General features: G+C 36.0%; 1 protein-coding gene across 3 annotated transcripts in view; it reads left to right on the top strand.

The window, feature by feature from the left end:
• WT1 (WT1 transcription factor) overlaps positions 1 to 25,280 on the top strand; it is a gene marked incomplete at both ends in the record, with an annotated part of 50,400 nt that extends 25,120 nt beyond the window's left edge. The window contains 6 exons of one of the 3 annotated variants that reach the window (XM_081312571.1): positions 281 to 358; positions 13,738 to 13,840; positions 14,541 to 14,691; positions 18,659 to 18,748; positions 21,952 to 22,035; positions 25,159 to 25,280. In XM_081312571.1, coding sequence (XP_081168697.1) covers positions 281 to 358; positions 13,738 to 13,840; positions 14,541 to 14,691; positions 18,659 to 18,748; positions 21,952 to 22,035; positions 25,159 to 25,280 — 628 coding nt within the window. Of the gene's footprint in view, positions 1 to 280; positions 359 to 13,737; positions 13,841 to 14,540; positions 14,692 to 18,658; positions 18,749 to 21,951; positions 22,045 to 25,158 lie in introns of all 3 variants that reach the window. The other 2 variants (XM_081312570.1, XM_081312572.1) reach the window with 2 other exon arrangements.
• Between the last annotated feature and the right edge of the window lie 1,482 nt (positions 25,281 to 26,762).

Genomic DNA, 26,762 nt, shown 5'->3' with positions numbered 1-26,762 from the left:
TCTATCAATCATTTTGTGGGCCTTTTGAAAACTCCAAATCTCCATAGTAGATCTTCTCGTGATATTTTCTCCTTTTTCACTCTTATCTTGTTTCTCTAAAATTTATGAACTATAAATTATTTTTATAAATTTGTGTACAAATTTACAAAGTATATCTACTTTATTGCTTTAGATTGCTTTTTGATTTTTGTTTCGAAAAAGGAAATAATGTTACTTCTCTGTGAACTATTTGAAGTAGATTATATAATTTTAGTACTAACTGGAAATATTTTCATAACAGTGACAATATATACCAAATGACTTCTCAACTTGAATGCATGACATGGAACCAAATGAACTTGGGATCCACACTTAAGGGGTAAGATTGCTATTTTTTTAAATCTTACACCATAGATTTATGAAGAATTATAAATTACTTTTTATTACAAGTAAAACACGGAAATAATAAATCCTCAAAGAGATTTGTCACTGATTATATTGGGCATTTTTAATTTTATAAAATATTTTTATGCTCAATATTACTAAATTTATTCAATTTTCTTAAGACGATGAAAGGACACAAAAACAATATTTTCTATCAGATACCAATATCTTCTTTGAAGCTCACATTTTTGAGACTATACTAGAGCATTATATTCCATTTGTTTTTTAGTATCTTACTTATCTTAATTATGTTGCTATAAATAATGTAATCATTTTATTGGAGAATAACAAGATGATGCAATTGATTTTAAGTGGCTATTGACCTACCATGCAATTTTATATAAACTATGTTCAGAAATAAATTCCATAATTTTTATATTTCCAAGGCTTCCTGGGGGTGATATAGATTAATAATCTGACTATTTTGTTTTTTTGTAGTTTTCCAGCTGTATGTACTCATGGCAAATCATGATGATGGAAAAATTATTATTTGCAGTCTGTGATATTATTATACAAACCCATCCTTAAGTATATGCATCTTGACCTTTGAGCTTTGCATCAAATACACAGACAAAACAAACAGCTCAGAATAAAAACAGCCATTAAAACACAGCATGAGATGGCCTTCTCTTTAGTTCCCCTAAAATAGTGTTTTTTAAACTTTTTCTCCTCGGGATCCCTTCCTACTTTTAAAAATTATGGAGGATCCCAAAGAATTTTTTGTTTGTATTGGTTGTATTTATCAATATACCGGTATACCATATTAATAATTAAAACTGAAATATTTGCTCTCACTACCACTTTTCATGATTTTGGGGTGAGATTTTAATATTGCATTATATTTCAATATGAAAAGTCGACTACCTATTCACATCTCTTTCATTGATCTCTTACACCACTTTGTATGAAAAGATTCTTTGTAGCATGATTTAGCGTGGTAGCTTTAAAAACTAGATATTTTTCTGGGCATGTGAATCAGGAGGTTAATTCGACTTCATGAAGAGTTGTTAATTTATTGTTGATTGGGTTTTACCTATCTGCACTACATGTTTTTGCGTTATTGTTGTTCATTTTGTATTCAGTTTTTATCTGTGGTTAGCCATCTAAAGTTGCTCTAATGAACTGGGTGACCATATAAATTGAATGAATGAATGAACGAATTCCTGCCACTTCCTCATAGTAGGATGAGTCACATATCTGTAACAATGTTTGTATCCTTGCCATACTGGTACCTTAACTGGTCCCAAATAATTCACCAGTGGCTAGTGACAGGGACCTAACTTTGCTAGGAGATTTCCTGCCAAAGAAACACACTGATTTTAACCCCTTTTGATTCAGAACATCATTACCAACATTTCACTTCCAATAACAGCGTTGTGTAGATCTATATTCCTCAAAACTTGTTACCTATCCCAGTTCTAAAACATAATTAACTTTCTATCCTGTAGTAACTCATCTCTTTATTTACTCCCCAAATTTACAGTCTACCAGTATCTGTTTCTTTTTATGCCACAGCTTCTCCATGTTGCCTAATGATATATGATCCACTAGCCCTTATTGGCCTATGCTGCTCAAAGCATGAACTGAGATTGAAAAATAGAAAGAAATGCAAGACATGGCCAAGTGGGCAATTAATAAAAGCATGATCAAGAAATAGGTGAATAGGAACATTCAAAAGATTTTTAAGAGAAAGATAAAGTTTTCTCCGCAATTGTTTTTATTGGGTATTGTTGTAGATTATGATGTTAAAGAAACTAACTTGATGTTGAACATGATAACAGCACGGTTACTGGTGGGACTTTATTGGAAGAAGGATAGTTTGCCCACTATAGAAGAATGGGTGTTTAAAGTTTCGAATCTTGCAGAAATGTCTAAGATTTCTGCTTATTTGAAAGATCATTCACAGGAAAGATATATTTCAGTTTGGAGGAGATGGATAAATTATATTCAGAACAAATATGGGACTAAAAAGTTCCATTTAGCTTATGAGTAGATTTTAGTGGGATATTGTTATTGGTACGTTGTTTGTAGTTATGTTAAAGGGGAGTTAAAGCACATTATGAATTGTATATTATGCATAATTTTTATTTAGAATATGATTATTGTAACTATAATCCTGTATTTAGCTCTGGGAAGTGGGGGGGGGAAGTGGGCGGGTTTGGGGTGGGAGGGATCTGGGGATATATTGTAAAATTTTGTTTTTGTAAAACTCTTTAATAATAATAATAAAAAAGAAATAGGTGAATAAAGGAGAACATTCCCATATCTCTGTTCTAGCAGATAAGAGAAGCACATAATAATAACAGTTTACTTAAATGAAAGACTGATGTCCATTTTAGATCATGCTAAATGATGACTTTTCTGCAATATATTTGTGAGATGATACTCAGATATTTTCCTTGAAAACAGCTGTTCTGGTATCACCTTATCAGCACATTTAAAACGCTGGTTTCTATTTATTTAATCTACATGCTGCTCCAGTCTTTTATGACTCTAGGTGGCTCAGGAATGAAACAGTAAAGCAAAAAACTGAAATCAATAATGGCATTATTAAAAAGGAAGGTCCAGAAAAAAAAATCAAAAGACAAGAACATTACCCATAAGGCCTTGGGCAGAGAGTCATTTGCCTGCATTATGTTTATTCACTTGCTTTCTTTCCTTCCAATTTTTTTGCATTGGGACTTGGGAAACTATAATGCAAAGATAATATCCTGACTGAAGCACATATTCACTGACTGGTCATGTTCTGGACTATACCTAGCTCAAAGCTTGATCCACCTTAAAACATTTTCCTTAGCTGTTTTAAGAGTCAGCACATCCCTAATCCAGGAACTATTTTTTTTTAGAAATGAAGGGAAAACAGATGTGTTATCCTAAGTATAGTTGTAATGGCAGCATCCTAGAGAGCTAACAAGCAGGGAAAGTAAAACCAGGGATTTCATGTGAAAAGTCCAAATGATAGAACCTTAGCTTAGCTTAGACTAACTCTAGTTTAGGTTGAAAATTGAGGATTCAAGGCTGTCCAGGTCCAGCAGTTTAGATTACATTTGGAGACAAAGTTCTCATTTTTCCAAAGCTTGGGAAAATTCTTCCCACTTCATTTTTTTTTCCTGGCAACTGATACAGAAATACTGTAGGGGAGGTGGGAAATGGAAGGTGAAGGGTTTATCTAATCTTGAAAGGTTTATCTAATCTTGAAAGGTGCAGGGTAGATGAGATAGTTTACAGTACAATAGGACACATCAAAGCCTCTTTTTGGAACAGTGATGATGCTGTACCCTCAACTTCCTTCCCAATTTTATGTTAATCTTCCTCTAAGTTCTTTATTTTCTTTACACCATTTATCCTTTTAATACCTTGAATTCTCACCATTCTCACTGTTTTGGCATATACTTTCCTATTCCCTCCCATTTTCCTCAGCTTCCTCCCTAAAGAGCTTTGATCCCTCAAATGTCGCTTCTATAGGGAGTGGACTTCAGACAAATCACTTCTTGTCCAGAAATGTTTCCTGTTACCCTGGAAGCAGGAAGTTCTTTTTGAGGAAGCTGCATGATAGGTGAAATATTTGAGGACAGTATGTGGGAGCTGTTCTGGATCGTATTCTTTGTTTTTTATGAAGCTTGAACCAAATGGGAAAATAAAGGTCATTGCAAATATAATTGTCAGCAGAAAGATAATACAATTTTATTCTGGGCAGTGTACTGATATGGAGCAGATTTTTTGTTTTGAAATATTTTATTTTTATTATTTAAAAAAAGTTAAAATACAAAACTACAAAATATTTCAAAATGATATGGAGCAGATTTTTATAAAGAAATGTCCAATTCTGAAAGCAAGTTTAATCATAATAAATGCATACTGGCAAACATACTGTAGAAATGATCACTTTTTTAAAAACAACAACAACCCAGGGCCATATTATTAATGTGTTTATGGCAATGTTTGTTTCACATTTTTTAGTATTTATTTCCAGTAAGATAAATCCTCCCAGTTATAAAGATGTTTAGCAACTTACATGCCTCAACATCACAGAAGAGCTTTTTCTAAAGCTCGTTTCAAACAACTGGACTCCATGGAAAGATAGGGGAGGTTTCATGAAGTTCCATTTGAAGAAAGACTGTGCATTTTTTGTGGAGCACCAGTCACAGAAGACACTGGATATATCCTTGTTGACTATGAACTGTACTCTATAGAAAGGCCTGCTTACTTCAATTTTTATGTAAAAACAAAAAAAAAAAATGGGGCACCCATTACTTTCTGCAGGAAAGGAACCTGCATATCACTAGTAAGGCTGCAGTTCTTTATTTCAAAGGCCATTTCGAACAGGGCAGAATATTTAGATTAGATCGGGGTTATCTGAAGGGTGGTGTTCAGACACAGTTTCATGTAGTGCATATTATAATACTGTAACCACATAATGATAAAGATATGAATAACACTTGTGATGAACATAATTGTAATAAATAATGAGCGCCACTTGTTCCCAATTTAACTTAAAGGGTTTTATGAAGTCATCCAGTTGCAGCTTATTTGGGAAATCATTGTTAAGCCAACTATGGTTTTGGATAATGTACCTGTCCGGTTATCTATTGTTCATATAATTAAATTTTGATGGAGAAAAAAGAGAAGACCAAGTGTTGACTGTTTCACGGTGAATGGTTTGCTGGGAACTGTGCAAGTCAAATTGTCTTTGTGCTAGATGTTGGCAAGGCTTCTGATACCCTTCCTTCAGGGTTTTTTGAGTTGTGACAGTGCCACTGGCATTTTCAGGGGGTCAAAATCTGCAAAATGGTAAGTGGAACATCTGAAACTGTGCCACTTTCGGTCATGGTTTTGATAACAACATTGCATTGCACTTTCCTTCCTCCCCCCTCTGTGCACATCCATGGACAATATAATGCTGCTGTTCATATATTCTTGCTATCTTTTACAGAGCACATGCACTATGAGGTTTTGATTTATTATCTTTTTAGAACAACCAAATAGGAAGAAAGTATTGATAGTTCTGCTACTCTTACATATAATCCCTGTATTAGTTCTGCAAGGTACTTAACATTTTTAAATGAAAGGAAGATAATTGTTTTTCAAAGATCTGTGCCTCTTGTATTAAATAAAAGAATTTAAAAATAATGGAGAAATAAAATGGTATTCCAGCTTCTGTAAATGCTGACACTTAATGCTGATGATACCTAGGATGCCTGGGAGGAAAAAGGCAGAGAGAAGATTAAATTAAGATTAACTATCTATGGAGAAGCAAATTTAAATATTTTGGCATATGCCAAGATTATAGAATCTGTGAAAAATCACTACTAAATATAATCTCAATGCTTGTAATATATGCCAAAACAGTTATCTATCTTCTCTGGTGAAGAGTGTTATAATACACAATGCCTTCAATTTCAGCTGTCATGGTCATAAGCTAGTTTGCAAAGATAAACATCTTTTAAAAGACATTGATAGACTGCTTATCAAGGATTCCCAGGATTTTAGTATTTCAGGTATTTTCCTTTATTTTTGAAGTAGTTTTTGAACATTGGCATCTTCCTTTATACTGAAATATGCAGTTTATTTTTCCCCCTCCAGAACTGATATCTTTTATATACTTGCTCACTTTTGTAATATACGGTTCAGTAAAAACCTTCTCATACATAAATCATGTTTTAAAAGTCTTTCCCTACTTGGTGGCCATCTGTGTCTGCAAATGGGTTACAAAAAAAAGTGGACAGCCATCAGTTGTAAGCAGAAAATATAGTTTTCACTATCTTTTTGCTGCCATTATTTCTGCACACTATATATCAAATGCCTCATGACCCTCTCATAGACCCAAAGGCATCTTTTCTCAAACATTTATTTTCAAAATGAATAGCAGTACAATTTTTATCAATTGTTGGGAAGGTAGACGGCCATTTGAACAGTCCAATTTACAATGAAGAAATACACATTTGTGGTGCATGATGGAGAACTGAGTAAACACTAAGCAGACACTAGTTCTGTAAAATGCTAAGTATTCTTGATACTAAGTAATGTTCGCAGTTCTTATTTAAATCAATTGCATCAAAAATTATTGACAAAAATATATGTATGAATCCTTATTATCCTTATCTGTTATTGACAAAATATATAATAATAATAATAATAATAATAATAATAATAATAATAATAATAATAATAATAATAATAATAATAATAATAATAATAATAATAATAATAATAATTTAATTTGTATACCGCCCTTCTCCCGAAGGACTCAGGGCGGTGAACAGGGCAATACATAATAAAAAACAGAATACAAAAATTAAAAAGTAATTAAACCATTATGCCCGTAATAATTAATACATATTAAAATTAAAACTATTTATAAAAACCCAACCCCATCCTGTCAGACCAGGCCAGCTTGTTCAAAAAGGAAGGTTTTGAGATCGCGCCGGAAGGAGCAAAGGTCGGGGGCCATCCAGAGCTTGACCGGTAAGTGGTTCCAAAGGTCTGGCGCGCCCACAGAGAACGCTCTCCCCCTGGGGGCCACCAATCGGCATTCTTTGATCGGCGGCACCCTGAGGAGGCCCTCTCTGTGGGAGCGCACTGGACGGAGGGAAGTTGACGCCGTCAACTTCGCCATTCATACATTCATATGTATGAATCCTTATTATTTATAATTTATAGTACATATTCTAGTAACCATTACATTAAAAACAAAGCAAAAATTCTTTCAAAAGAAAAGATTTTTGACTGGTGACTTAAAAATCTAATGGTAACTAAGCAACTGTCTCAAACAACTGAAAGCAATCTGTTATTCTCAGAGAAATTTCCCACCCATCAATTGTTATTCATTATATTTCTCACCATATTAATCAACTTCTCCTCTGTGCTGCACATCAAAAGAAACTAGGAATCATAAAAATCCATCTGCAAATACATTTATATATTTTTATTGATGGAATTTCTATTCTTTATAAATGCCTTTCTTAATTTTAAAAATTTGAAAATAATTTGACCCCCTCTTCTTTGTGGCAGCCTCTCAAATACTGGAATACTGCTATCATGTCATCCCTATTTCCTGCAGCCGTTCTTAATGTATTTTAGTCTCCAGGCCTTTGATCATCTTAGTTGCTTTTCTCTGAACTTTTTCCAAGGTCTCAACCTCTTTTTTGTAGTATGGTGACCAAAATTGGTTGCAGTATTCCAGGTATGGTCTAACCAGGGTTTTATAAAGCGGTACTAATACTTTGAACTATGGTGCTGGAGAAGACTCCTGCGAGTCCCTTGGACTGCAAGGCGATCAAACCGGTCAGTCCTAGAGGAGATCAACCCTGACTGCTCTTTAGAAGGCCAGATCCTGAAGCTAAAACTCAAATACTTTGGCCACCTAATTAGAAGGAAGGACTCACTGGAGAAGAGCCTAATGCTGGGAAAGATTGAGGGCAAGAGAAGAAGGGAACGACAGAGAATGAGGTGGCTGGATGGAGTCACTGAAGCAGTAGGCGTGAACCTAAATGGACTCCAGAAGATGGTAGAGGACAGGAAGGCCTGGAGGAACATTGTCCATGGGGTTGCGATGGGTCGGACACGACTTTGCAACTAACAACAATGATCTTGATTCTATGCCTCTGTTTATGCAACCCAGGATTGTATTAGCTTTTTTGGCTGCTGCTGCAAATCAATACACTTGATGAGTATTGTGATGAGCATTGTGTGAGAACACAGGATCACCAAAACTATCAGTAGGCAGTACAATGAAGCATTCAATTTTATTGGAAGTCTGAATATAATTCAAGATGAATCAGGGCACAGCTGCAGAGCCAATAAGCCTAAAAGTAACAAGTGCTGCAATAACCATGGTTTGCACCCTTAGATGCATGAAAAGAACTCTCATACAATAACCGCCTTCGCCACTACCTTGTCACTGGGGCCCTTAGTATCCAGAACTGTCTATGGGGGTTAATGTGAAGGAATGGAATGAGAATGGAATGGTGATGTGGGTCTTCAACAGGAGAGGACAACCTGTATCAGTAGAAAAGGCCATTTATTTATTTATTTATTTATTTATTTATTTATTTATTTATTTATTTATTTATTTATTTTAATCTCACTTTTAATATTTTTGTAAATAACTCAAGGCAACAAATTTACCTACCCCACTATCTGAATGAAAACAAAAACATATTGGATTAATTTAATGTAATCCCCTCTCACATGCTTAAAGCTACTAAAAATGAATGGATATACTGTAAGAGCATCCTAACCCTGACTCTGTAGGCAAAGGCAAGGGGTACAACGCTGATCTTAACCAATGAGGATACTTCAGCAAATACGTTTTTTAAAAATCCTAACCCATTTTGATATAGCAATAGCAATAGTGCTTTACAGAACTCTCTAAGCAGTTTAGAGTCAGCATATTGCCTGCCCCAGAATCTAATTGAGCTGCTTTAATAGTTATATATTTTTTTAAAAAAGATGATGGATATTTTCACGTATTCCAATAAGAAATATCTTAAGTAAACTGGTGAAAAGAAACTCCTCTTCATTTGTTTCTAAACCAAAATGGCATTTTTCCTGTGCCTCATATTTTTGGCTATTTCTATATGCAAGCATGCCAATTTCTTCTTTAAAATGTTATAGCTTAATGTAGGGTCTGTTCTATGTAAACTCTTCCCACCCCCACCCACCCCCCAACTATTTTTAAAATATTCAAGTCTGATTATGATGAATTGTTCTGTATTCATGTTTCATGCTGATGTTTGCTAACTTGTCACTGTGTTCTTCAGAAATGCTTAGTGTAGCTTTATTAACTTGGGAATGTAGGCTATGAATCATACAAATTTTGCCAGTGTAACAAAAATAACAGTGGTGTAATGAAGTAATTGAAAGTTTCATACTTTTCAGATTAGAAATTAATCTTTCAAGATTTTTTTTAAAAACCACACTAAAGTGAGTCTTCAGAGCTGCTCTGTTTTTCATCACACATTATATTCTGTTTTACCACTTATATACAAACTATATAACATTATGATTAATTAATTTAATACATTCTGCCTTGACTAGAAAGGTTTTTAAGGGATTTTCAGATAGCTAAATAGCCTTTATTTGACATTTTTCAGGTATTGTTTTTTGTTTCCTTGTTGTATATTCATTGATTGCTAGGACATGTGTACGTATTGATATTCTTTCTTTCTTTCTTTCTTTCTTTCTTTCTTCCTTCCTTTCTTTCTTTCTTTCTTTCTTTCTTTCTTTCTTTCGTCTTTCTTTCTTTCTTTCTTTCTTTCTTTTGTCTTTCTTTCTTTCTTTCTTTCTTTCTTTCTTTCTTTCTTTCTTTCTTTCTTTCTTTCTTTCTTTCTTTCGTCTTTCTTTCTTTCTTTCTTTCTTTCTTTCTTTCTTTCTTTCTTTCTTTCTTTCTTTCTTTCTTTTGTCTTTCTTTCTTTCTTTCTTTCTTTCTTTCTTTTGTCTTTCTTTCTTTCTTTCTTTCTTTCTTTTGTCTTTCTTTCTTTCTTTCTTTCTTTCTTTCTTTCTTTCTTTCTTTCTTTCGTCTTTCTCTCCTCTTCCTTCCTTCCTTCCTTCCTTCCTTCCTTCCTTCCTTCCTTCCTTCCTTCCTTTCTTTCTTTCTTTCTGTCTTTCTGTCTTTCTTTCTCCTTTTCACTTGGCGCTAAATATCAGAACTGGGAGCATGTTATATTAGCATTATAAAAATAATTTGTTCTGGCACTTAATCAGTTTCTTTTTTATGAGACTTTAACCATGACTCACGCATATTTGAATGTACTAGCTGTTTTAAATTGGTGATGCCTCTAAAAAGTTTATTTAAGATGGAACACTTAGGCTGATTTAGTGCAAATTGTTAACTGTTACTTTCACATAGTGGTATTGTTCAATTATTACTTTTCTATGGAGAGTTTGGCTCTGGAAATTATTAAATCAACTGATATGTCTAAGACAAATTCAACTCCATAAATCTTATCCAGTTCTGTTTATTTGGAACAGACATCAGTGGTGGATTCTTCCTACCTTGTGAAGGATTATAAGGTCCACATGTCATTGCCCTGCCCCTCATCCGTGAGAGATTTAGACAGTTGTCTGGCTAATATTAAAGATAAAGTTAATGGATAAAAATGTCCATTCTATTCCATTCCATTCCCTGTAATAGAACTGATTTTAAACAAGCTGTAGATAAAAAAATAAAAATAAAATGATTCTACTTTGTCATTCGTGACCGTAAACAATAGAATTTGGGGTATAACAGAGTTTAATGCTTTGACATAATTTAAGATTTCTCTGTTAGGATTTTGGAATAGTCACATAGTTCCTAGTTAAAGAGGAGCTCTGTGTGACTTAAAACCATACGCTGAACCAACTTAACAAAGTTGGCTGAATAAAAGTTTAACTCTTCACCCAGTTCAGTAATTTCAACAGTATGCCTGCCATCTTATGAGGCTGCAACTCAAATGGAGCCAAATCCCATTTGAACCCAAAGTCCTGATCTCATTTCAGGGTAAATAATTCTTACACTGTACACATGCATGTATAAGCCCATCTGCAGATAAGCTGAACCCAATATTTAAAGTATATTTTGGCACTTAAAATTCTTGGCTTATCAGTGATTATACAAGGTAAATCATATGTAATTGAAAAAAGGCAATTGAAATAGCACTTTTCCCCTATTCTAAGAGACTTTGACTTTTAGTTGAAGAAAAAAATCTACCTCAACTATTTGAAATTCAATGTCACAGAAGAAAAACAAAAGACATGGAGGTTAGCAAGGCGATCCCTGAGGGTATGATCATGCCAAAGGTATACTTCTGCAGAGGCTAAATGGTATTCAGATGGAAGTCCCAAAGGTGCTTTTCAAAAGGCAACTGGACTTTCTTGATTTTTTTTTCTAGAGAGTGTTTCGCTTCTCATTCAAAAAGCTTCTTCAGTTCTATGCGCTTCTTCAGCGTTTTCAATTCACTTCTCACCCACAAAGCTTGAAAAGCATTTTTCTTCAAACGTTCTCAGAAACAAACAAACAAACAAACAAACAAACAAACAAACAAACCCCAAGAAATCCCAGTTACTTTTTGAAAAGCACCTTTAGGACAATCAAGACCTGGATGGTCAAGATGGAAGGTAAATAGCTTAGCATAAAAGGAAGTTAAGGTATAATGTTTTTCCTTGGGTACTATTACAAGAAAACTATTCTAGGATCTCATACAAAAACCATGTTTGCCCATGGGACTTCAATATTTCTATATTCCGATAGGATTTCAATATCTTGTTCAATTTCAATATCCATGGATATTGAAACAGTTCTACATGTGTTATTTTACTATGGCAGACATGTCAAACACAAGGCCCGGGGGCCGGATCCGGCCCGCAACGCGGTTTCATGTGGCCAGCGAAGCCATCCTGGAAACAGTGCGGGAACGGCCCCCACTGCCTTGGCCCTGGCCCAGAGACCCTCCTTCTGCCAGAGACCCTCAGATCTGTCCCACTCCTGCCCAGGCCCCCATAGGCACCCTTGATGCGAACGATGTAGAGCTGGCCACGCCCACCCAGTAGGCCATACGCACTCTAGCCACGCCCACCCAGTAGGCCACGCCCACCCTGGCCATAACCACCCGGCCCCTTGAGGGCAACCGCAATGCTGATGTGGCCCTCAATGAAATTGAGTTTGACACCCCTGTACTATGGCATCCACAGGGACATCCACAACATTTACATTTTATCCTAGTTTCCTCCACAAGGAAAACAGATGACTTTCATATGAATATACTTTTTTCAGACTTCAAATCCCTTCTAACCCAAATCGTAGCAAAATACTATGCAGCAGGAGGAATGAAAATGAAGCACTAATGCGAAGTGATCCATAATTACAACTCTTGTTTATCGGTTGATCATCTTGATGTCATCCAAAGTTTTGTTTTATTTTACTAACTTCATTGATGTTTAATATTTCTGGATCTAGGCCACCATAAATTCTTATAATGATCATGATTATTTGAAATTTGGGGAGAATTGCAGAACACATATTAATAATGTGAACAGATTTCTACCCTTGAATTTAAAATCTCAAAAGTAAAATAAAATAGTTTTATGTAGTTGCCTCGCTGGAAATAAAAGAGATCATTGATTTCTATCAGGAATAGTTCCTTCTGGTTGTTGATTTGGCTAAAGGTTAAACCACAATTCATCTTCTAAGCTGATGTATGAATAAAATAGTTAGGACGCTGATTTGTAACCCTATCCTGTGCCTACAGTTCTGCTCTTCTTGTAAATGTCATCACTTTCTCTGTCCTATCTGCTTATATCTGAGTCATGAGGTGCTGACAAAAGCCCACTGCACTTAATGTGAAACCTGAGGCATTTTGCTAATTCCAAAGATATTAGTAATTACCAACTTGGCATTTAACTGATAAGTAACCTGCACATATGGAACATTACTTTTTGTGGCTCTGTTTTTTGCTATTGTTTTAAAAAATTGTTTCAGTATTCAGTTGTTAAAATATAAGTTACCATGACCATATTTTCTTGGAAAAAATAAAGGACAAACCTGAAAAGGGGGCAAGGCTGAAAGAGTTTCATAAGGATAAAAAATATTAATTGTTTATATCTATAACTTTGCTTAATGAAGGAAAATTAAAGAACAAAAACAAGAAAAACTTGACTATTCTAAATATTCTAAAAAAAATATCTAAACTATTTAAAAGACAATTCAGTTTCCACATTTTTCAATTTCCACTTAATGGTGCATTAAGTGGTACCATTTATACAAGACAAGTAAAATGACCAAAATAAAAGACAAAAGTTGAGTTTTTCAAAAAAATAAATAAAACTAAAGGACAGCTTTCTGAAATAAAGGACTGGGTCAAGTGTGAGAAATCAGGAAACCCAGCAGTTCAAATGAACACAAAGTTTTATTACAAGGTTAAGCACTCTACAAGAATCTGAACTACTAATGGTCAAAGCCAATTGGCAGCGGTAGATAAGAACCAATGATATTCAAGGTAGGCTGGACCTAGGTTTCTTTGGGCACGAAGGGACTCAAGACTGATGACGCATTGACCCCTCCCTTGGGCTCAGCCTGGTCATCTCCTACAGACTGTCCTTTATAACAAAGAACATATGGTCATTGTAAGTATAGGTGAACCAAACTTACATTCTTTCTTTGCAGCCCAAGTTTTTAGCAAAATCAGGGTATTTTTCTGCATAGGATGTTTGAACTTTAAAACTGTTGAAATGGTTTGAAATGGTTTTAGCATAAATGAAGAAATATTGCAAACATTTTTCTAATAAGGTTTAGGAATTAAGTTTAATTTCCAACCTTTGACCTCTTTTTATTTTCAGCCATGCAACTGGATATGAAAGTGATAATCACACAGCCCCTATGTTATACAGCTGTGGGGCCCAGTACAGAATACATACCCATGGAGTTTTTAGAGGAATTCAAGTGAGTATATTAAGCAAAGTATATACTGTAATTTGGGACTGATTACCTGGTTGCTTTGATAATAGCAAGGAAACACTATATTTTCTTTTTATTAGAATATAGTGTTCGCTATATACTAACTAAATGGAAAATGTCTATTTCTGACAAATTCTAATTTGCCCCCTTTTGCTGAGAAATCTTCCATCCATATCGAGTTACAATTCCCATGAATCCCAAGCAACATTGGATAAAAATCACGGTGGGGATTTATGGGTGTTGTTGTAGTCCAATACCTGGAGGGCCTTCTGCCAAGCAGAAAATGAATGTGAGGAAAAATAAAGGACCAAGCATTTTCTCTTGTGAAAACCTACTACAGCCTTTGGGATTATGGAAAACTGTATTATAATTTCCTTTGTGACATGGAACAAATAACAATGTCACGATTTGCTATTACCTATAGTTTGGGGAAACTTAAATGACTGTAAGAAGTCTTGTTGCACTATAGCAGTGTGTGTGTGTGTGTGTGTGTGTGAGTGTGTGCCCAACCTCGGCAACTTTACGACTTGTGGACTTCAACTCCCAGAATTCCCCAGCTAGCCATCCTGGCTAGGGAAGTCTTAAAAGTTGCTGAAGTTGGACACCCCTGCCCTATAGTTTCTACAGTTCTCTAATGAGCCCAGAATATATTGTATGTAAAACCCTCTTCTTTATGCCGTCATAGGATGTGCGGCGGATGTCTGGAGTGGCTCCAACAATTGTTAGATCAGCAAGTGACACAAATGAAAAGCGACCTTTTATGTGCGTGTATCCTGGCTGTAACAAGCGATATTTTAAACTGTCCCATTTGCAGATGCATGGTAGAAAACACACTGGTAAGTATCTACATGGAGTGCATAGTTTCTCTGAAATAGTTGCCACATCCAGTGTCTCATAGCCCTTCCTGTGGTAATGGAAGCTTTTCGTGGCCTTTCTAGGACTGAGCATTCTGGGAGCCTCTGGCAGTAGAATTGCTAACCTGTTACTTCAGTGGTGTCATGTACTAATGAAAATGTGGTGCGTGGAGCTCCTTTCACAAAAAGACTCAGAGGGATAATTATATATAGGTAGTCCTCGACTTACAACCATTTATTTAGTGTCTGTGCAAAGTTAAAATGGCATTGAAAAAAGTGATTTGTGACCATTACTGTTGCAGCACACACACACACACACACACACACACACACACCATGGTCACTTGATCGAAATTTGAATGCTTGGCAACTGGCATGTCTTTATGACAGTTGCAGTGTTCCCAGTCATGTGATTACCTTTTGTGACCTTACAACTTGCGAAGTCAATGGGGAAGCTGGATTCACTTAAGGACCATGTTACCATGATAACGTAACAACTGCAGTGATTCAGTTTAACAACTGTGGGAAGAAAGGTTGTAATATGGGGCAAAACTCACTTAACAACCATTTTGCTTAGCATTGGAAATTTGAAGTTCAATAGGGATTGCAATTTGAGGACTACCGGTAATTTCACATTTGAATGTTATAAAAAGATGTGGCCCTAAAATCAGGACAGAACTACATGAATATATAAAACTTTACAGATCGCAGTGAAGCGAGGTATAATTTACAGAAGTATGCATCATAATATATCCTCTAATCTTTTGGGTACCTCAGGATATTTTTTTTAAAAAAGGGATTAATCCATCATTCTAAATTGAGTGGATAATATTAGCTATAATTATAATATTCTCATAGTGTATGGTTCTTAAGTATGTAGCTTCAAATTTTATAGGGTGGAGAAATGGAACAGCTGAATAGCAATTAATGTTTTGGTTTGTTTTTTTTTTAAAAGAAGAAAATGGAGTGGGTCATAAGATTTCCCCTTATAAAACAACTGATTCATTGCACTTCCTGCAAATTGTTATTTTACATAGTGTTACTATCTATGGAACTCTGATGCACAAAGCTGGAATTTGTATCAGTGCTTATCACTGCTTCAGCACAAATTTTGCTGACATCTCAGTTATGGTTGTTTACTAAGTGCCCTCCAAAGTATTAATACTGTCGACCCAGATATAAAAAGATACTCTTTTCTTGGAACAGTCAAAATAATGTATTTTAAAAAATCTTTATCAATAATATTGCACCCACTTTCACCCATCATTAATGAAGTAACAACAATGATTTATTAGTCTGCAAGTGATATATGACTGGACGATATTTTTTTAAACACATAAAGTGATACTTAGTTGCAATGAGCTTTTTCTTCCCAGCAAAACTCAGTTGTAAACAAACTGAATACAGTAACTCATCATTTGAAGATAAAATTTTTGTAAGAGATTATCTATGGTGAAAATAATAATTTCATTAACTAACAAGATTTATATTAATGGAAGGGTTTTTTAAAAAGTCATAACAACTATTCAAGGAAATAGAAAAATGTATGCAAGTTAAACAATCATAACTCTCTGATTTCCTTTATACAAAACTAAAATTTGAACCCATTCAACTCATTTTTTACGATTGGAATTTCTTTGTTGACTTTACTACAGAGCTGATTTGTTGCTAAGAGGTCAGATTCTCCCACTTGGTTTTCTCCAGATATATTGTAACTACAATTTTAATTAAAACTTGGTTCATACAATGGATTGTCTCTCAGTATGACCCACAACAAAGATGATGGGATTATAATACAATTGTTTCTGGTTATCAAAGATGGGGAAATAGGTTAAAAGTATAAATGCCTAAGTTAGCCCTAACTACATTAATATAGTTTTCTTGGCAGTATTATGGAAAGTGTTTGCCATTGCTTTCTTCCAGGGTGTTCTCAACTGTCCAGTCTATCCAGCAGTCCTGGAATTCACAGGCATTTTCCTCATCTAAGTCTAACTAAGGCTGACCCTGCTTAGCTTTTAAGATTAGCCAAGGTTGGCTGGTTGACTAGGTTCACCATCTGCTGAGACCACAGACTACTAACTACTGATGAGCAAAAATACCAAAACATGTAACCAGTGGTGGGATTCAGCCAGTTTGCACCACTTCGGCAGAACTGGTAGCTAATCTTTTGTTGCCCAGGCCCAGAATGGACTTCCAGAAGTGGCATCCACACAGAGAACTGGTTGTTCACAAATTTGAATCCCACCCCTGCCTGTAACTCTTGAAAACATGCTAAACCATGAACCTAATGCTCATCACCCTGCTTGGGTTCTATATTGAGATAATTTGCTAGGGATGTCAAATTTTCAGATGTTGCTAGCACTTCCAGAATTAGATCCTGAATGCAAAAAAACACATTTTATAAAAACTTTTGTCGCTGGGACTTAATGCTGCTTCAGATTTGGATGAGCTAAGCTAATGGAGGAATTCACTGTGAAGCTCAATTTTCCATGTGTTGATACGTGCTAAGGATTAAAAGATCAGGTGATCAGGCTGGGGACGCCTCATAACTTTCATAACGTAGTTGTTAGCTGGGCGCTTATTATGTGACTTTACTCAATTAGTGTTTAGAATGTATATCCTCAGAAGAAGTCATAAATAGGGCTGAACAATCTGTTGTTTCCTCAGAAATTTACATTAAAATGCAGTCCTTTGGCTTAACTAATAAGTGTCTGTAAAAAGGTGTTTCTTTATTACAGTATAACCACAAAGCAATGAAACAAGATTTTCATGGTTTCTTTTTGTAAACAATGTTCAACTCACTTGCTGAACATTTCCCTATTTTTTTAGGACTGGTTCTTTGTGACAAGTGTTCATTGCTCTAATATAAGTATTCAAGTGCTGGAATTATTTAGTTGCAAATTCACAGATTTTAAGTGCTGCTTGCATAAGCTATTCTGCCTCTTATAAATATTTTATTTATTTTTTAATCACTCATCTTTAATCACTCATTTTAATCACTCAGTGGCTTTGGATAGTGAACAATAAGAAGTTAAAAAAGTTAACATAATTCATGCATTTATTTAGCATATTTCTATAGCCCACCATCTCACAAAAATGTGACTCATGGCACCACACAATGTAACAGAAAAGCTCCATAGCAATTGAAAATCAGTAAAAACTAAATAAAATAAACATAAAACATATAAAAAGGACACATAAAATAAACCTGTAAAAACCAAGAACGTGGGAGAACTTGGTAGGGATGCTAAATTTTCAGAGTCTGCTAGCACTTCCAGAATTATAGCTTGAATGTGAAAAACACATTTGGTAAAATCTTTCTGTTGCTACTTCAGATTTTTGGATCAGCTAAGCTAAGCTCAATTTTCTATGTAGTTTCATACAGCCACCTTGTAGGCTGCTTCTGGGATCCCCAGGGCTGGAAAAAAAATGTTTCAATGGTCTTCTGGAAAGCTAACAGAGATGGGACTAATAACATAATGCGGTTCTAGAGGGCAGGGGCTATAGCAGAAAAGGCATGCCAAATTCCTTTGGAGATGAGATGTAGCAAGTCCCCACTGCCTGCCTCGTGAAAAAGATAAATACAATTGGCAAGCTGTTATGTAAGAAGTTGTAAGATATCACAACTGCATAAAATTACAATAAATAGCAGCCAAAAAACCCTCTCCACAGTTGCTAACACCATCTTCTCTTCACACATTTACAGACCCAGGCCTTGGCACAATAAATTGTTTACACAATTCCAACCATTTATTTTTAAGTTAGAAAGTGGAGATTGATTTTTTTTTAAAAAAATTAAACATTTATATTATCTTTTCTCTAAAGATAATCATTTGTACTATCTCTGTATTATACAGTATGTGAGTTTTGTTCTAGTTATGTTGACTGGAGTTTTATTTAATGTCGACAACGTTATTTACTTCCTTCAAATAAACATGTTTTTTCTAAGGAGAAAAACCGTATCAGTGTGACTTTAAGGACTGTGAACGAAGATTCTCTCGTTCAGATCAACTCAAAAGGCATCAAAGGCGACATACAGGTTTGTTGTATATCTGAGCTTTTGACATTTGTTGCAATTTGCAGTTTCCCTTATCAAGAGTCTGTGAAATGAAGTTGTAATTTTTTGCTTTTAAGAGCACTAAAGGCTGGGACTATGACCTTTTATGTGTTTGTATAAGTTCAGAAATATACTACAAAGAAGCAGTATTGAACTTAGGTGGTGATTATTTATATGCCCCTTGAAAATATAGCAATGTTAGTACAGATCAGTTAGACTGTATTTTGGGAAGGGATTTGTGCCTTAGATGTAGTTAGATGTTGTATAATTTGATTATTTCTAACCATATCTGCTGAGCATAGGTGATCCTATAAACCAGGGGTGTCAAACTCAATTTCATTGAGGGCGGCATCAGCATTGCAGTTGCCCTCAGGGGGCCGGGTGGGTATGGCCTGGGTGGGTGTGGCCTACTGGGTGGGCGTGGTTAGAGTGCGTATGGCCTACTGGGTGGGCATGGCCAGCTCTACATTGTTCACATCAAGGGGGCCTATGGGGGCCTGGGCAGGAGTGGGGCAGATCTGAGGGTCTCTGGCAGAAGGAGGGTCTCTGGGCCAGGGCCAAGGCAGTGGGGGCCGTTCCCTCACTGTTTCCAGGATGGCTTCGCAGGCCACATGAAACCACTTTGCAGGCTGGATCCGGCCCCCGGGCCTTGTGTTTGACATGTCTGCTATAAACTAACCCTTTGGCCTGAGACACTGGAAAGTAATTTTTTCCCTATGCTTGATAAATAATGTGTGGAGGTATACTGAATATACTCCTTGATAGTTGAAATAGCAGCTACTTAACAAACCTTAAGAGATTTAATACATTTTTTTTATAAATGATACTGATGATCCTCGACTTACGACTATTGCTTTAGCAACCATTCAAAGTTATGGCAGTGCTGAACGAAGGGACTTACAACCAGTCCTGGATATTACAATTGTTACAATGTCCCATGGTCATGTGAATAAAATTTGGATGTTTGGCAGTCTACACTCAACTTTTACCCAGCCACTTATCTTTTCCTTATTTTTGCCCTTTTGGCCCTCTGCTCTCTATGGCCCCTGCCACCCTAGCTGTCTTTTGTAGCCTTCTTGCTGCAGCTGCTACTGCTCAAAGCATACCCAGCCTGGTCCTTTGCAAGGCAACCACTGGCCACCTGAAGTTTTCTTCACCAGGCCTCACACAGTGGTTGCCTCTTCAGACAGCCTCATATGGCTAGCAGTTGCCTCATGAAGGACCAGCCCTGGCATAACTCATCATTAGTGGGAGCAAGAAGACGGTCAACTCGGATGGCAGAGTTCAGGATAAGAGGGGTCTCAGAGTGAGTGCAGGGCAGTGAAAGTGGCTGGGGTTGGGGCAGCTAGGGCTTCCTGAGGTGGCATTGCAGTTTTACATTGAATCACTGGGCTTCCTGAGGTGGCAGCAAAAGCAACAACAGAGTGAAAGCAAAAGCATAATAAAAGCCAGCCAATCTTCATTTCTGATATTATTCCTTAAAAGAATTCTTTAGTGCATGCATGTCAAACTCGTGATGCCACGTTACGTATCGCAAATTTTCCCCCATTGCCAGCATGTCAAGTCAAAGCACTTAGGGCTAAGAAGGCTCCCAGAGTTCCTAAAGCATGCAAGCACATTTGTATCTCAATTTCAATAAATTTCTCTTTCCAAAAGAAAATAGTGCTGAGCACATCCCAGTCCTGTCACTCTACACAAGGGGTCTCCAATCTTGGCAACTTTAGGACATGTGGACTTCAACTCCCAGAATTCTGGGAGTTGAAGTCCACACGTCCTAAAGTTGCCAAGGTTGGAGACCCCTGCTCTACACCATACACCATAATCCCTCCAATTTCCTATAAGTTTGGAATCTGCAGAGAAGCCGTCAAACTTCACTGAGCCCTTGCAAAAAGTCCTATTCTGGTGCCACCATCTTACAGGAGAAATACAAATGTTCCATCAGTTCCTTGCAGTCCCACCACAGCTTACTTTGCACTGCAGTGTAATAATAATAATAATAAAAGCTCTTGTGCGTGTGTAGAGGGTATAGAGAGTGACCTTGAGGGAGAGAGGGAAGATCCATTATCAAAGCAACAAACAGATAAATGTAGCTTAAGCCCATGCAAAGAAGAATGTATGAATAAGGACCATCACTTCTCTAATTCTCAAGAAGATAAAAAGGAAGGAGAGGAAGCATATTTAGAATTAACCTGATTCTGATACTATAGTCACTCTAATAAAAATAGGATAAATAGTATCAGATTCTTGGTCTGGTCTACCTTACAGGACTGAGAGCATGTTTCAAATAAATATTTTGAAAGTTGTAGATATTTTCAACAAAAATCACAGCACTGGATAAATATCTAATTGTACAAACAGAAATAAAATTCATTAAGTTCAGGTTTAGGCAAGTAAATATAAGACTTCAGCCTTAGTACTTTAAAAAAAACACAACTGGTATCTTAAGAATTAATGAGAAAATAATTCTATGCAATGACATGCTTGTATAGACATCTACAGATTAGTAATACTGTATGATGTATTTATTAATTTCATCGTAGTTATATGGCTGCTCATATTTTAAAATATCTTAATTCAAATAACTAAATAAAATAGCATACTAGCAGAGACTTGGAGCTCCTTTATGGGCAATCGTAAGTAAGCTTACAAGAGAGGTAAGTGGAATATTGTGATTGATATTGTGTTCACAGTTAATTTTTTAAAGAATCTTCTAAGTACAGAAAATAAACTCAGATTTCTTTTTTTTTAAAAAAATCACATCATGAATAACGTTTTTAAAAAGTACTTGGATATGTGAAGAATGATGTACTGAACTGAAATGGAAAAAAGCACACATTATTAAAGGACAGTATTGCTTGTAGAAACAACAACCATAATCACATGATGTTTCTTATTTCTAATTTTTCAAGTTTTCACTCCAAAGTGAATTAATGCTTCCTTTTTTGCCAGAAACAAAGGCATGGTAAAAGCACTAAATGAAGTTAAGGACAAGGAGGCTGAATAAGGTCAGATAGTTGAGTTGCTTGATTAATGAGACTGAGCCGTGAAGGTTTGTACTTAGGGGAGGAAATGGCAATTGTCAAATAAAAGTAAAAGTCTATGTTTCTGAAATTCAGAAGAATGGATACTCTTATACTCCTGTAAAGGTACTACAATACAAGAATAGATTTATTTTATGTATTTAGGTGTGAAACCTTTCCAGTGTAAAACCTGTCAGAGAAAGTTCTCCAGATCTGATCATCTGAAGACTCACACCAGGACTCATACAGGTAAAACAAGTGCGTATACTTTTTTCCCATTTATATATTCTTATTTATTTTATTGAAAGTTAAATTATGATATTTCTTGGAAATTATTCTGGGTGTATGTGATATTGATATATCTTAGCTATTACAGAGAAAATAATGCTTAGGGCTGGGGTACTTAACTTTGGCAACTTTAAGTCTTGTGGACTTCAACTCCTAGAATTCCACAGCCATTCATGGGAATTCTGGGAGTTGACGTCCACAAGTCTTTAATTTGCCAAGGTTGGACACATCTGGCTTAGAGAAAAATCAAGAGTCATGACTATCATCCTTTGGCAGAAGAATTAAGTTCAGGTGACAAGAGTTTAAGTTGGGTTAATCTGTCTTTTTAACTCAACTTAATTTGAGGCTGCAACTTCTAGCCAACATTCTAAATAGGACAAACTGACTCAAATCTTAGGTTCGGTCCCAGAGGAGAACAACCTGACCACAGGGGCCCTGAACACCACTTGTGCAGCCCTGAAATCACTCAGAACACAGAAGCTAAAAATATAAATTTATTTCATAATCATCATCTTCCCTGCTCTCAGCAAAGTTGAGAAGAAGAAACTATTATTTAATCTGAGGAAGAAGGGACATATGTGTGTTTAATCTGCTATCTGAATCTCCACCTCCTTGAAATAAGAGAGGCAGTTCTCTAGGACCTAGTCAATTTCACTCATTGTGCTCTATCTGTCTATATGTTGTTATAACAAGGTCAGCCCTCCTTTTTGAGGTTTATTTCTGCTTTTGTGTCTTTCACCTTTTCACATTATTGTATTCTGGAGATGCCCAAAGAAATGTTAGAGGAGAGGCAAGCTAGCCTAGAGAAGGCACAGTTCTGAAATCGTGCACACACATACATGTCATTCCTGTTGCTGGCCCTATTTAGTGGATCTCTCTATGCCCTATTTGGGACATACTGCAAAGAAATATCAATAAAGCCAATGAAAGACATTGCCTGTATTTATTGAACAGTCACAAATTAGAACATGCAGCAGTGACTTCAAGCAGATACTAAAGAGGCAGAATGGGGTTAGCTAAGGGGACAACTATTTTTATGGTAGGATTCCTTTGTGCCCTCTCTAGAATGGGCAGGCAACATTTTGAAATGGTCAGGAGAAAGACTCTAAATGATTAATATCCCAACAGCAAGACTTTTTAGAACTTATACACACCAACTCTAGTTCACCATTTATAGTCCAATGTAGCAAGGTAAACTAGTGGAAAACTAGTAATGCATGTATTGTATTCTTCACAATTATCATTAATCTTAAGGTTCTAAAATAAAGATAACTGAAGTTGGAGAATATATTAATCGGAATTTACTCACCTGATATTTTTTTCAGTGGACCATTTACAAAAATATTTAACAATTTAGATTGAAGTTTCCATTTCATAATATTTCCTAAATTGTCTCCTTGAGAACAAATAAAAAGTGTTAAATTCCATTTCAATACTTTAAAAAAAAACCCAAACAAAACCCAAACCCTTTTTTCCTCAATAAAACAGATACAGGAAATGGTGAGATAGTGGTGATCTAGACTGAGAACATAGCTACTTTTTCTCTGGACTGCTTTGCCATTAAAAATAACATCTGACAGTCTTTTTTGGGGGGTGGGGAAGAATGCTATGAAGGCAGTATTGACTCCTGGTGACTGTCTGGACAAGTCCTTGCAATTTTCTTGGCAAGATTTCAGAAGTGGTTTGTCCTTGTCTCTTTCCCAGTGTGAGAGAAAGTGACTAGCTCAAGGTCACCCGGCTGGCTTCATGCCTAAAATGGGATTAGAACTCCTAGTCTCCTGGTTTTTACCTGATGCTTTAACCACTACACCAGGGGTAGGCAACCTCGGCTCTCTTATGACTCATGGACTTCAACTCCCAGAATTCCTGAGTGACTCAGGAATTCTGGGAGTTGAAGTCCATGAGTCATAAAAGAGCCGAGGTTGCCTACCCTTGCACTACACCAACCTGACTCTCTGTACTTAGCTGCTATTTATTCTGAGAGCAGTCATTTGGAAAAATAACACCTGAGTGGCAATTTCTTCAGGACATGCATGCTGTTCCATGATGCAAACTTGGTACAAACTGAACTCTTTGGGGTAGGTTTAAAGCTAAATAAGGAGAAGAAAAGAGAAGCCTATGGATATCACAATGAAGGACAGCTTTTACAGGGCCCAATCAGCAAAGTTACTTTCTGGCAGTATTGTCCTCCAGAGTTTTCATTCTCTTTTGTTGTTTCTCTATCTGATTTATGGAATAGAAATGCTGCCTTCCAATGTGAAAGACAGAGGGCTTCTGGCTTTGACTGTCTCCACCTCCTAGGAGGAAGCAATGTCCAGGGTTGCATTTTATGGCTTTAGCTAATTTCCCCCTTACCCTGCCAAAACTCATTGAGGTCAGAGGGGGAAGGTTATCTACACAGATGCTGTGCTTGTTTGGTACAAATTTAGGACTGAGACTTTTTTTTAACCACCTGGAACTCTGGACCATGATTCAATTGAGGGATTAAACAGGGAATTGAATCCCTGTTATTAAATGTACATTTAAGACACACGTGCATAAATATGCATTTAAGACACAGGCATTAATTTAAATTAATGATGGTTTAAAATATTTTAATTGTACTTTTAATATTTTTATTATGAATGTTGTTTTTATATTATTATTGCAAACTTTCAAGAGGCTATGGTAGTTAGTACCATAAAATGTAATGTAAAGCTGGCCATTTTTCCTTTAAGCAACTATTCTCTGTCAAACAGGGAGAATATAATATAAATATAATACTTATAATATAGTATGAGCCTTGGTGGTACAGCCTTGGTTAGAATGCAGTATTACAGGCTAATTCTGCCCACAGCCAGAAGTTTGATCCTGACCAGCTCAAGGTTGACTCAGCTTTCCATCCTTGCAAAATGAGGGCCCAGGTTACTGGGGACAATATGCTGATATTTGTAAACCACTTAGACTGAGAGTGCTCTAAAGCTCTATGCAGCATTATATAAGTCTAAGTGCAATTGCAGTTTAACCAGAGTTCTAGGAGGGGATAAGGCAATAGTATATATTAGGATTATGATGATAATGTATAACTGTACATTTTGTTAACAGGTGAAAAACCTTTCAGCTGTCGGTGGCCCAGCTGTCAAAAGAAATTTGCTCGTTCTGATGAATTGGTCCGTCATCATAATATGCACAACAGGAACATGACTAAACTTCAACTTACCCTTTAGGTGTTTCATGCTTTTTGCACAACCCAGATGGAATTCTATGAACTGTTGCAAACATTTTCAGCTATCATCTCTTTGCTCGTAAGGAAATCTTAAGATGCCTTCAGCTTGGACTTTGGAATTTTCCATTCCAAACCTCAAATGGTTTAAATTTGTAACATTATTATGTAACTTTGTTGACTAGGTTACACTTCAAATTTTGCTATAGACTCTAGCTTATGTATATTTGTTCTTTCCTTCAGAAGATTTTTGTACTTATTTTTACTTGAAATTTGTCACAGTGCTCAGTCATACTCATACATAATGAATGGTATATGTAAATGTCAATTCATGTACATTATATCCTTATTGTGAATAACAAGGTTTCCAAAATGCTGCAGTCTTGTACAATACATAGTCAGATTAATAACCTTTGCATTACCCAAGGCAGGACAATTTTATTCTCTTTGGAGAATTTTTGCCATGAACTAATCCAAATCCTCACTGGCACCTCTCAGAACCATGGATGTAATATTTTTTATATAGATATAAGCAACACATTTGAGAGGTGAGGGAAAATGCATCTCCCACTGTGCATTGAAATGTTGCATTTCACAATTATTTTGTGATGTTCCCACATATCTCTACATTGAAGGTAGGGAATATATAGGGAGAATTGCCTATCATGCAAGGCCTTTCAAACTCCATTGAATATTTTTGTGTGTATGCTTCTGTGTGTGCATGTGTGCATGTGGTTTGTGTGTGTATAAGTCAGATTGTGCATGCTGTTAACATTTTTGATCTATACACAGTTATTTATCTGCATAGAGATGATAAGCTTATACTATATATGTGTATTCTTTCTCTGTGTAATTGGGGATTTTGCCTTTGAAGGGTTCCCTATCATACAGGGACAGCCTAGTACACATAGTCATACATTTATATATGGTGTGCAAATCCTGATTATGCATTACTCCTGACCAATTGCCACTATGATCCTATGTATATTCAGTAAACATGATCTGTCATCTATATGCTGTAAAGACTGATAATGAAACAATGATGAATTTCTAGTTTATTTTATTTTTGGAAAACCTAGGAGCTGAAAGAGATTTTTCTACAACCTGCTTATGGAAGAGCAACAGATAATACTGACATCATTAGTATCAGTTAAGTAGGGAATCATCCCCAAGTCTGTTTTTTAATCTTATCCCATCCCATTTGCATTTAGATATCCAATCTATCATTCCTTTTTTTGCCCTGATAAGAAAAGAAGAAAGTGACATTGTATGTGAAATCCTTTCAGTAAGTTGACAATGCAGTCCTAGCCTGAAAATAAGCACCACTGAACTCAATTGGACAGACAACTGAGTTAATCTACTCGAAAGTGCTGTGAAACATTCTGTAGCCTAGTACTCTCATTCTGTGACCGTAACAGGATGTCCTTTCCAAATTTGGTAATACAAAATGATTCAATATTTTTTTGTACTAAAAATGAGATTCTTG

This window comes from Vipera berus, assembly GCF_964194415.1.
Source record: "Vipera berus genome assembly, chromosome: 1".
NCBI lineage: Eukaryota > Metazoa > Chordata > Lepidosauria > Squamata > Viperidae > Vipera > Vipera berus.
Note: the sequence above shows the minus strand (reverse complement) of the source record. Positions and strands in the feature narration are given on the sequence as shown.